This window comes from Garra rufa, chromosome 9 (assembly GCF_049309525.1).
Source record: "Garra rufa chromosome 9, GarRuf1.0, whole genome shotgun sequence".
In the NCBI taxonomy this organism is placed as follows: domain Eukaryota; kingdom Metazoa; phylum Chordata; class Actinopteri; order Cypriniformes; family Cyprinidae; genus Garra; species Garra rufa.
This window is the reverse complement of record NC_133369.1, coordinates 20,142,407-20,155,661: the sequence shown is the minus strand read 5'-3', so window position 1 is coordinate 20,155,661 and position 13,255 is coordinate 20,142,407. Positions and strand designations below refer to the sequence as shown.

The 13,255-nt window shown below is 33.4% G+C and overlaps 1 protein-coding gene across 2 annotated transcripts in view; it reads right to left on the bottom strand.

The window, feature by feature from the left end:
* Positions 1 to 10,219, bottom strand: part of ptpn6 (protein tyrosine phosphatase non-receptor type 6) — a 28,283-nt gene extending 18,064 nt beyond the window's left edge. Inside the window, exons 1-5 of one of the 2 annotated variants that reach the window (XM_073846726.1) lie at positions 10,070 to 10,219; positions 9,725 to 9,878; positions 9,471 to 9,502; positions 8,582 to 8,704; positions 6,098 to 6,292 (exon numbers count right to left, since the gene is read on the bottom strand). In XM_073846726.1, the coding sequence (XP_073702827.1) occupies positions 6,098 to 6,292; positions 8,582 to 8,704; positions 9,471 to 9,478 (326 nt within the window). In that variant the 5' untranslated portion in view covers positions 9,479 to 9,502; positions 9,725 to 9,878; positions 10,070 to 10,219. Of the gene's footprint in view, positions 1 to 6,097; positions 6,293 to 8,581; positions 8,716 to 9,470; positions 9,503 to 9,724; positions 9,879 to 10,069 lie in introns of those variants that run through there. The other variant, XM_073846725.1, reaches the window with a different exon arrangement.
* Between the last annotated feature and the right edge of the window lie 3,036 nt (positions 10,220 to 13,255).

The window sequence follows — 13,255 nt, the reverse complement described above, 5'->3', positions numbered from 1 at the left end:
CTGATGCAAAACAAACCCGTCAAGGTATTTACAGGATGACTAGTGTCTAAAAATAAAAAACAAGGGTAAATGCAGCTGCACCACAAACCACTGCAGCCATGAATGCAAAAACAAGAGGCTGAACATTTGTGTCACATCTATATTTCCAGTGCGCATTTGTTTATTAGCAATGCATTTCTGGATCGTGATGCAAAAGTATGGCAGTCCTCATGCTGTAGCATACTAAAATGTGAGTTAACAATTGGGCTCAGTTCTCAATTTCTACATCTTAGCTTCCTGTACTGCGGTCGGAAAATTTTCTGATGACAAGATTTCTTGACTCGAGACTTTGGTGTATTTTTAGCTTGTCCTTCCTTCTCTCTTCTGTTGAGAAAAAAAAGAGGCTTGCTAAATCGCCCTTCTGGGGGTTCTTCCATGATTGCTCTTTGACAATTACCACCAGTGAATTATGATTTTGCCACTTCTGATTAATAATAAATGTAAAAATAGAAAAAAAAAATTATAATAGTACTTTATTATACTATTCAATAAAAACAATTAATGATAAAAAATACAACTTTAACACTAATAATAATAAGTAATTGCTAATATAATGTCAATGTCACTTTTATTTATAAAGCACTATTAAACAACCAAAGTTCACCAGTGTTCTGTAAAACTAAATAAATAGAAAATGTAATATTACAAAACAAACAAAACCAAAAAAATGATGCTTCATCGCTGGTTATTTGCCAAGTCAAAAATATTTTTAGTTTAGACTTAAAAACAGATAAAGCCAGAGCAGATCTAATAGAAAGAGCAAGTCATTCCACAGTTTTAATTTATATTTTTACATCTTGACTACATCTTGTTAATGCGATTCTTAAGTTCTCCGTCTTCACTAAACAAAATATGACCAAAAGTTAAGCATATGTGACTGAAACATGGACAACTGTTTTATTATTAAGACACCATCTCATGCAATCGTCTTTGTCATCTTTCAAATCAACAGTGTGTCTCGATCCTCCATGAAGAGATTTAGATTTTTCCTCTTTTATGTTTTCAATTTTAGACTGGACTAGCAATCAAAGTTTCAGGCTCTGGCAATAAACGTAATATTTTATATGAGTCTCAAATGTATAACGCTATGTCATTGCAAATTCTCTTCCATGTTAACATGATTGCGTAATAGACTTGAGAACAATTTTCTTTCAGCATATAAACTCTGTGTGAAATTGCATCACTGGCAAGTTATGGAGACCATGTTCTACATTTATGATAAAATTCAGAAATAATCATTGATATGAGAGATGCTCATCCTAACTAAGAAACTGTGCTGTCATATAGTCAAGCCAAAAAATTATTCAAACACCAGATATATATTTTTGATATTTTTTTACTAGTGGGTGCAGGACACTATAGTTCATTTATGTACATGAGGATAGCAAAATAAAGTAAACTGTGGAATATGTGACTCTGGACTACAAAGCCAGTATATTTGTACAGGTATATTTGGAGCAATAGTCAAAAATACATTGTATGGGTCAAAATTATTATTTTTTTTATGCCAAAAATCATTAGGATATTAAGAAAAGATCATGTTCCATGAAGATATTTTGTAAATTTCCTACCATGGAATATATCAAAAATTAAGTTTTGATTAGTATGCATTGCTATGAACTTAATTAGGAAAACTTTAAAGGCGATTTTCTCAATGTTTTTATTTTTTTGCACCCTCTGCCAAATTTCTCGTCCTATCCTAACAAACCATACATCAATGGAAAGCTTATTCAGCTCAATTTAAAAAGAATGACTTATGACTGGTTTTGTGGTCCAGCGTCACATATTGTACCCAAAAATTCTTCATACAGTGGGATCAAAAATTATTCAAACACTTTGACCTGACCTGAAGCGTTTTGCTTAAGTGTTTTTCTTTAACTGCTAATGCAACCTTTTTACACCACAGACTGAACAAAATTAAGCATTGCTTGGTAATTAGTCAACAAAGTACTGATAATTGTGTAAATATCGTCATACTAACAGTTGTCTGAATTTTTGGTTGATTGTAATCCATTATATACCTTTCTATCAAAGTTACCTGACATTATCAAGATGAATTTGTTCTGACACAGTTTAACTCTTAAGTTCTTATATTTTATGTCCATTTTCTAAACTATAGCAAATAAACGGTGACGTAAGAAATGTTGAAGGTATCTGAATAAATTTTGGTTTGACTGCATATGCAGTAAAGTACTGTCTTCTCATTTCCTCTGTGAACTTATATTTAGATTGCTTTAAATGAAAGCATTTAGTCTTTCGATGAAAGTCAGTCATTGTTTTGGACACCAATGACTCATTGTATGTAAAAAACAGTTGTTGTCTAAATTATGACAGAATGTTATTTTTTGGGTTAAAAGTATTTTTATTTTTTATTTTATAGAAAATACCAGAAAGAATGTTCTAAAAAGTGTTATCGTGTAAAGACCATGAAGGACAACACTTTCGGGGCAGTTGATGACACATAAACAGAGTAAGCACCTGTAACACTTTTTCCAAAATTCCAAAAATGTAGAAAAGTGTTTGCATTTAGGTTCTCTGTCCGTTAAACAACCCCCATCAAGCAGCTTATCATGAGCATGAGCATGACCAAAAAAAGAGAAAAGATCGAAGGGTGGGGGACAAAGAGCTAAGAGAGACAGGGGAGAGATGAAGGAAGGCCTGAATGGGTCTGGTCACTGTTTGCAAATGTGTCAAAACTAAAGTTTCCAACCGCAGTTGAGAAGAGGAAGTCAGACACATGGCAGAGGGAGGGGTGGAGTGTGTCTGCAATTCAAGGTGCATCAAAATGAAATAAAAAGAGCTTAAAGAAAAATCAGTGACCATGATGAAGATTTGGGATTCAAAAGGCTACACTGGAATCTGGGATTCAAAAACGTATGCGAACCTAAAAATAAACAGGATTTAGCATTTTAAAAACTTAACACACCACACTTTTAACATGAAATCAATAAGAAGTTTTCAAGACTGCACTATTTCTAAGTCTCTAATCAAATAAGCTAATTTGTGACATTCAGACACAGATGCTTTTCCTTCTATTAATCATTATGGACATGATCAGGTTTTACACAAACTTGTGGAGCTCATGCAACTTGAGTAAAAGTCACAAACCAAATATTAAGATGTACTGACATTCAATTCAACATTTTACACAAACTGCTATGCATATAATGTAACATAATGTAATATATGAACCTGGACCACAAAACCAGTCATAAGTCGCATGGGTATATTTGTAGCAAAATGATCAAATTTTGCCAATAGTCATTAGGATATTTAGTAAAAATCATGTTCCATGAAGCTATTTTGTAAATTTCCTACCATAAATATATCAAAACATTTATTTTCCAAAAATTTATTTGGAATTGGAATTAAATTTGGACAACTATTAAAGGCAATTTTCTCAATATTTAGATTTTTTTATGGCACCGTCAGATTCCAGATTTTCAAATAGTTGCATCTCAGCCAAATATTGTCTCAACAAACCATCAACAATGGAAGGCTTATTTATTCAGCTTTCAAGTGATGTATAAATCTAAAGTTTTAAAGAAAATGACCCTTATGACTGGTTTCGTGGTCCATGGTCACATATAATATAATATAATGTACTGTAATGTAATGTAATGTAAATGTAATATATGTGACCCTGGACCACAAAACCAGTCATAAGGTTAAATTTTCCAAAACTGAGATGTATGCATCATATGAAAGCTCAATAAATAAATATCAAAATACTGAGAAAATCACCTTTAAAGTTGTGCAAATTGAGCTCTTAACAATGCATATCACTAATCAAAAATTACATTTTGATATTTTGCTGTAGGAATTTTACAAAAAATCTTCATGGAACATGATCTTTACTTAATTTCCTAAGGATTTTTGGCATAAAAGAAAAATCAATCATTTGGACCCATACAATGTATTTTTGGCTATTGCTACAAATATACCCCAGCGACTTAAGACTGGTTTTGTGGTCCAGGGTCACATATAATAAAAATGGAAAAAAACTGAAAAAGTAATTACATAAGAGTATGCAAAATAGAGATTTTTACTAGCAATCTCTGATGTATGCACTTTATATTATATTATAATCTAAAAATGATTATATTACTTATAATTTATAATTATCATGAACTATGATGATAAAAATTCTCTTTAACTTACAGGGCATTAATCATTTGATTATTAATTATTAGTTTAATCAACTTTAGCTTTCTGCATTACATTTGCAACTTTTTTCTGCATGACATTTGCTACAAATATAAATCTGAAATATTTCACACCTATATGTGCGAATACAAGAAATGTATGTGCGCATACAAAAAAAGAAAACTGATAGAGAAATACTAATAAAAGTCCGTAATATCCGTGCATAGCATGCATTTTTAGTGCTTATAATTACAGTCAACGTTAACAGACCCACACACAAGTATGCTTCACTAAAGTAATGTGTATCTTATATTAGGCATGTTAAAAAGCATATGCTAAGCAATGCTGATCCAGGATTGGGTGTCTGTGATCCATATAAACAGGGGAAACTGATACAGCATACTGTGTAAAGTTCTCCGAATGTGGTCAAATGCAAATCATATCAGAATTTGATGCAGTAGCAGATGGATTTAAATGTAAGGTAATGTGCATTTGGTGTAATCATAAAGCAAAGAAACCACCTTAAATGACTTACAAATGTTGAGCACATTAACACGTCTCTCGCTAAACTAACTGAATCTTATTTCACTATTTGATAAGACTAGCAGTAGTGGTGGAAATAATTGTAGAGATTCGTATCAAGATTCGTTCCTCGGTTTCTGACGTAATTGAAAGTAGAATGTGGAAGAATTCGAATGGGTGAAAAAATGGCTGATCCTGTGCGGTTATCAAAATGCTTTTACTAAATCAACACACCAACAGGAGGGACAGAAAGTCCTCTGAGGTGCCATTTTATGCCAGCGCACAAATTTACAGTGGCAGTATTACAGTCCGTAACAACTTTTACTATTAATTTGCCATTAACCTTTTGGAATAGCGACCAGTGTTGTGAAAGGTACTTGTCAAGTTTCTTTTTAGAGTTTTAAGCAGTTCAGCTACAGTCTAAATACTATTTTATCTTTGTTTTCAAGCTAACTAAAAGTGGCTTGTTTTTTGTTTGTTTGTAGCTTAGCTACACTATGAGCTATTATTTATAAGTAGTTAGCCATATTAAGTCAAAACAAAAACTATTTACAGTACACTGAAGCTCTGTAGTTAACCACTTTTTAGCATAACAGATACATTTACATAAAACACCACTGGTAAACCTCCAAAATTCCCAAACACTCTCCAAAAGGCCAAAGCAGCAAAACTTCCTCTTCCTAACACTGTTTATTAGGTAAAATAAATGTAAATTCTTTGCCTTATGAGGATGTCCAAAAAAATTGTGGCTATGTTCACATTTGTCTATTGGATCTACTACAGCAGTAATGGATTTTCCAATTACTCAAATGGCGCTATGCTTATCTGCATTAAGTTTACCATCAAACAATGAAGCAGCATAATACGAGGCCTGGAAATGCCACATTATGATTTTGACCTTTTGAGTTTTTCACTTTTTTCTGACTAAACACTTGACCTTCCAGCTGGTTTGAATAAAATAACCTAACTTAAAAAACAAATGCAGCCAGAATGATTGGTGTTACATATATGAATAATAATCAACATCAGTACACAGTATAAACAAGCATGAATATAATGTGTATCTATGTATCTGTGTTTGAGAGGCCTCAATAATTGAGATATGGTGTTGCAAAAGCAAACATAGTAGCAATGGAATTGATCCATATTCGCAACCTATGCAAACATCATAATATTTGATATGATTAATATGTGAATATAACTTTGCATAGACAAGGTTAGTAAACACAAATCAAACCCATCCTGCACAACCTGCTTAATAATGTCAGAGAAACCTATGAGTCTCACAAACAATTCAGATCACACCAAAGCAAACAAAACAGCTATTTTGTTCAGTTAATTTGCTAAATACACTCTTACATCTTCAGGAAGAATGGCTATGATGGCTTACCTCTCAGTGGTGGGATCAGAGCAGTTTAAAGGGTATTTGAGCTCAATAAGGGTCCCATCTTTGTCCTGTAGAGTTCCATGATCTCCAGTGTAGTATTCCACCAACTCGGCCAACGTCGCAAACTTCTCCCCGCCGTACAGGTCATAATAATCACCCGTGTTCTGAATCCTAATGTGTGTCACTATGTCTCCAACTCTGAAAGAGAGAGGAAGAGAAAGAAAGAGGACTCGTGATGCATCATACTCAGTAAAATTAAATTATTTCTATTTATTGCTAGAAAATAGCATCTCAGTAATTAATCCAGCCACATAGACTGCCTTAAACAGGACATAATGTCACAGGAAATGGAGTAACAGTAACTTCACGAGATATGTAGAAACTCTGAGTGTGAAGAAATAACTTGACCTGAAGGGTGGAAAGGATGGAAGTAATATTTTCCGTCATTGATATTGATTATCTATATTTATCATCCTGTTTTCTCAGGCTTGCAGGTTTGGCCTCCTGAGTTTGAATAAATCATTACCTTCTCCAAAAATAGCTGTGTTCAAGCATGTCAGCAAACTAATTTGGTTATGTGGTTTGGAACTAGACTAAACAACACATCAGATATGTGGCACAGGAATAAGGACATATACTAGTAACATATATAGTAAAACCAAAAAATAATCAGACAACAGATATAATTTTTTTATATTTTTTTACTAGTGGGTGCTAGATATATTTATATACCTTTATATAGTTCTGTACTATAGCTCATTTAAGTAAGGAAGGATGGCTAAATAAAGTAAACTGTGATATATTATACCCCAAAATTCTTCAAACAGTGGACTACCAGTAAAATTTGGGACTACAAATTTGATTTGACAGTTCGACCTGACCATGTTTTGTTACATACCTTTCTATAAAAGTTATCTGACAATATTAAGATGAATTTGTTCCGACACAGCTTAACTGAAGGTGTCTGAATACATTTTGGTTTGACTGTACTGTAATTCATTTGTGATTATCAAGATGAATTTGTTCTGAAAGCTTAACTCTGAGTTCTAGTCATATTTTATGACCATTTCCTAAACTATACCGAATAAACTGTAATATTGTGAGAAATGTTGAAGAATGTCTAAATAAATTATGGTTTGACTGAACATGAAGGACTCAAATCGGACCCCAGTCGTTCCAATTCACTTGCTTTCTCCCTTTATGTTTGCCATTTTCAACATACTATTAATTAAAGGCTTCAAAACGTTTAGATAAAATCTGAAAAACGATAAATCGAGTTTATGAAATGATTTTCACTAAATTAGAAAGCTATTAACAGCTGATTTCAATTGTTGCTATTAATTAATGTTGTAATTCAACCCTAAATAAAGGTTTGCTAAACAAATATGGTTCAATAAAGAAGGCAACATAAAGCCATACAACCACAATTGATTCACAAATATCAAAACTGAAAAAGGATGATTAGTTTCCAAGCCACACGCAAAAAACATCTCATTGTTATAGTTAAGATCTGCAAGTATAGACAACATTTCAGACTAGAACAGAATTCAATAAAATGGTCAGAATCATACGGCACTATGTGTGCTAGTTGAGCTTTGACACTGATCTTTGCCCTTTAAAAAAAATGAACCGACATTTTACTGGCATTTAGTAGCATTAAATAGTTGCGTGACTACATCCAAGTCAAACATTGCATACATACAATTATATTAATCAGCCTATTGATTATATGGTTTCAATTATTAAGCAGACACTTTTTATAGATCAAAGTAGATCAGAGAGAAATAAACACATTGTATATCTGGAGCATATTCAACAGTCTGTGTAAAACAAACAAATTAGCTTTTATAGTCTATGGAGGTAATAAAAAGAGATATAAATAAATGTGTGAATTAGTTCACTGTTATCTGAAGTAAACTGAGCTGAACTGTTGATAACAGTTGCATGGTAGATAATGAATAAATCAAAGGAGAAAAAAAAGGAGAAAAATAAAAAACATTTGCATGAAAACATGTCCATTATTATTTTTAAAGGTCAGAAAACCACGTCCCACACAAAGCTTTTGAAAAGATCGAAACAAAAAGCGATGTACATTATATAAATACAGAACCAATATATAATGAAATATTTAGTCGCACGTTGTGCGTGATGTCTGTCTAGTAAAAAAAAGCTTAATAATAATAATTATAAGTCAAGTATATAAATGTTTCTTCTCAAGCTCCAAAATTAAACACCGTCAGACAAATCAAAGTTACATCAACAAAAGATCAACCCAAACCAGAAACATTCAGTAAATAAAGAGTTTTTTCTTTTTTGTTTTTTAGCCAACACAAAAAGGCTTCTAAAGCAGAAAGTAACGGAAAGCTATGAAGGCTATCTTTCACCCAATCTGACCTCAGCTTGTCCTCAGAACCATTTTTTCTCTAAATGATGTAAAAAGTGGCTAAAGATAGATATTTTTATCATTTTAATTCAAAAGTGCTGTACCTAACAGACAGGGAGAAATCGCCCACATTCTTCTTACTGGGTCGGGCCAGGAAGCTGCCATGGACACCTCTGGTCTTCAAAACGGTCTCTGCGTCTATTCCAGAAAGATCTCTGTGGAACCACCTGTTCAACATGGAAACAGCCATATGTTAGAGTCAGACATGCTAGAGATGATAATATAAAATTTGACATAAACGGTTTCACATGAACGGCACAACATACTATATGTGGACGACTTAACAGCATGCAAGCTAAATATTTCTCGAAAAGGCATTTATCAGATTTTAAATGATAAAAAACAATATTTTTTTTGGACACTACATATTAGTCAAACATATGCATAGTTAATGGGACGAACTGCACCTGTGGTTAAAACACCTGTCTGAACTTGAGAGGAACTGACTTAAAACATCCACATCTTACAAGTTGTTTAAATTTAGCTGCTCAGAAAATTCAAAACCTCATTTGTTTGCAAATTAACCCAAATGATTAAAAATGTTATTATGTATTGCAATTATATTCATGCATTTATAAAATAGTCCAAATACTTTATAGGTACAGAAGGTAAAGATATATGTGTAAATACATATTAATAATGGTATGGTGAAGCACATGCAAAAACAAGCACACTCTACCAAGGCCTACCAAACCACTAAGTGCATTTGCAGAAATGCACATACACGTGCAGCCACACATGCACCAGCATATAAATACACCTTGCACATTGCAGTTATGTACAAAAAAAAATGGCTTTTAAAAGCACACTGCAAGACTCACAGATAAGAGTCTGTGGTGCAAAACTTAAGGGTAGCAAAACTGAAAAGGGGAAGATGAGGAGTTGAACAAGATTGGAACAAGAGTGCAAAGTGCAAAGTCTGTCTCAACTTACCGGACCATCTTCCTTTTTCAAATGTTCCTCTTCTAGCCGAAAAGAAAAAGAATTGAATGCACATTAATATAGTATTAAATAGGTTACAGGCATACATAACAATCCAGAGCAGTAAAGTACAGACGTCTTCGTGTCATCCGTCAGCACTCATCCTCTACTTTTCCATTTGCCTCCGTCTTTCTATAACCCAGTGCGGTGACATCCCTCCACACAACCAACCACAGCCTACAAATATTTGTCTAGCGGCTTCATACCTGCCCTCGGTGCTTCTCCTTCTCTCTCGAAATGTAAATAGTTTTCGGTACTTTGAAGAGCAGGTCGTCCTGACAGCGTATATAAGCTTGTCGACGTCCCTCCCTCTTTCACTCTCTCATGCACTGTTACAAACTTCTTCCTTCCTTTTTGTGGCTTTTTCATAAAACAGTGAAAGCAAACAAGAGAGACAGAGAAAGATACAGAGATGGCAGATTGATTTCTGTTTCTTTTTGTCAATACCTAATTATCAGACAAACATCCAGCTCACTGTTTGAAACTATAGAGGAGGAACTACAGGTATAGTGTAAAATAACTATGACGATGATAATAAAAATGCGAATTACCCTCTCTTTCCGTTTCTTCTTTTCAATGGCTTTCTGATTTCTGAATCCTTCTGAATCTGTCTTCTTTTATGACTTTTCCTCGCAGGTTGATTTCACAGGCTGGGTGTCATCGAGGCTGACAGTTAAAGTCCATTATGTTTAGTTGTACATTGCACTTCCTTGTTTCCAGACCTTCCCCTCTCACTCACTCACACACACACACACACAAATAAACACATGAGGAAGCAGAGTTATTTGACGTATGTTATGGGTTGTTAATTGCATAATTTACATTATTATTATTACTTCATCAAAATAGCCTAAGGTACATATGTAAAAGAATAACTGCCATTATGCACCACAAGACCAGCATTGTATTCTAAAAATGGTTTTAGTCTTAGTGTTTACTAACTATAATAACCTTGCTACACAATAACATTCAAAAAAATGCAAAAAATGTTTTTAAAAGAGGTATCTTGTCCTGACATGCAACAGCGTTGTGCTTCAGGCAGAATTTATTTGAAATAAAATATCTTTTGTAATAATATAAAAGTTTTACTCTGACTTTTGATGGATGTAATGCATCTTTAACGAATAAAAGTATTCATTTCTTACTCCATATCCACCAAACCAGTCAAAAGTTTTTGAACAGTAACGTCTGTTCTGCTCACCAAGCCTGCATTTATTTGATTCAAAGTACAGCAAAAACAGTAAAAAAATTTAAAATATTTTTACTATTTGAAATAACTGCTTTCTGTTTGAATATATTTTAAAATGTGATTTATTTCTGTGATTTCCAAGTTGAATTTTTAGCATCATTACTCCAGTCACATTATCCTTCAGAAATCATTCTAATATTTTGATTTGCTGATCAAGAAACATTTATTATCATTATGTTAAATACATCTGAGTAGAATTTTTTCAGGGTTCTTTGATGAAACAGAAATCTTTTTTTAACATTATAAATGTCTTTATCATCACTTTTGATCAATTTAAAAGCATCCTTGTTAAATAAAAATATTAATTTCGATAATTTCTTGGATTTTCTTTGATAAATGCTGATCGTGCTGAATAAAAAAAAATCCTCAACGGTTTGAAATATTGATAATTATAATTAAAAAAAATGTTTCTTGAACAACAAATCAGCATATTAGAATGATGTCTGAAGGATCATGTGACTGGAGTAATAATGCTGAATAATTTAGCTTTGATCACAGGAAAAAATTACATTTTAAAATATATTCAAATAGAAAACAGCTATTTTAAATATCAAAAATCTTTCACAGTTTTACTGTTTTTGCCATTCTTTAGATCAAATAAATGCAGGCTTGGTGAGCAGAAGAATACATAAAAAACCTGTACTGTTCACAAACTTTTGACTGCTAGTGTATATAGGGTTAAAACCTTTGCCTGACACAATTTGACATGCATTAAGCTAATACATCCATCCAGAAAGGGGAGTATATTTGCCTTGCAAATATCTAGCCTCTCAAGCCTAGGTTACAACTACAATATTTGAATACATGTAAAGTCCAGGATCGAATTTCAACCATATAACAAAATGTTTTTCAAAAGCTTGTCTAAGTGGCTCTTTCTAAAGTTACTGGTAACATTGCACCATATTTACAGATACACAGCCAGATAAAACATACTGAGCAGCACCTGCAGAGGTGAAACTGCGTGTTCAGTAAGGAAGTTAAAGATCAAATATCCTAAACCCTCAACACACATTTCTAGAAACACTTAGCCATTTGCCAGGTGATCAAAATAGAGCATCTTACTTTTAACTCAAACACTTGAAACCACATTTTAAGGGGCCAGCAAAAAGAGGTGAGGGTGAGCTAGATACCCCTGTTAATTAGAGAGTCTGGGCTGAATCTGGTTGGTTGGATTATGATTTAAGGCACAGAGAGCCAGACAGCACCGCAGAACAGAAATGCTGTCTTGAATCTAAACCTGGCAGCAAAAGGAAGCCCGTAAATATGAGGGCAAAGAGAAGTTTTAACTAGCAGACTGGATACAGAATGTTGGAGCATCTTTTAAAAATTCACAAATATATTTATAAAAAATAATTCTTAATTTAACCTACACAGACAAAGTAGTAACAAAAATACCATGGTAAAGCCAAGTCCCTTACCCACATCACATGCACTTGTCCTCTTCTCTTCAATACGTTGTTGTCCACACACAGTTATCCGATGTCCAGTTCTGCTCTTGAATGAAATAGATCAAGCATTGTATATGTGCCGTGCAGACTGCTCTAACATGCAAAGTGAAGGCTTGACTAACTCGAATAGACTCTCTTCCCAAAGTATTTGCTCTGATAAGTTATCTGCCTCCACCCAGCCATTTTCGTTAATTGTCATAATTTCCCCCATCCTGCTTTTTGTCATAATTATTAACTCCTTCTCTCTGTGCACCATCCTCAGTTGCCCCCCTTCTCCATGTAATTTCTCAATATGATCGTTATGTTTACATGGAACCAAAAATCAGTTTATAAATATTCAAAAGCTTCCATGTGAACACCTTTTCTCCCAATCTGATTCGGATTCAAAATACATTGCGTAAATACACAGTTCTGTGATTCATGTTTCTGTAGGTCTTACAAACTGGAATTTGCCCAATTTTGGATGAATAAATCAAAAGTCAGCACACTTTAATCAAAACGCGATATTGACTACTGTCTTTGAATATTAAGCCGCAAAAATACTATTTAAATATGAATCCTGCATGTTCTCCTTTACTATACTCATACACTCAATATATGAGTACATGAATGTAATATCTATAACTGCTATGAGTGTCACTTCGTGAGTATTTTACCATTTCCTTTGAGAAAAAACTATCGTTATATCAAATACAAACAGAAACGTAAAGGTCTTCACAGCAACCCGTCAAAATAAAAGCTCGTTTAATTTGAAGAAACTGTGACAGAAACATATATTTTTCTTCGGTTAAGTGTGGGCCTTTTGTAAATTTGTCTGGATTGTCTGGGTCTTGCTTCTGGTCTCATCCGCATCCAGCTATTTTTAGCTGTACAAAACAGCTCATTTTGCTGCTTGATATTGCAAATTGGTGTGTCTTACCATTGTACTTTAATGCATTATCTTAATTATAAGTACACTGATTTGTAGTGCTAACAGTTCTACCATTTACTGCACGTGCTTTTCTTATTTTCCTATAGTATAGCAGATAATGAACTGGAAG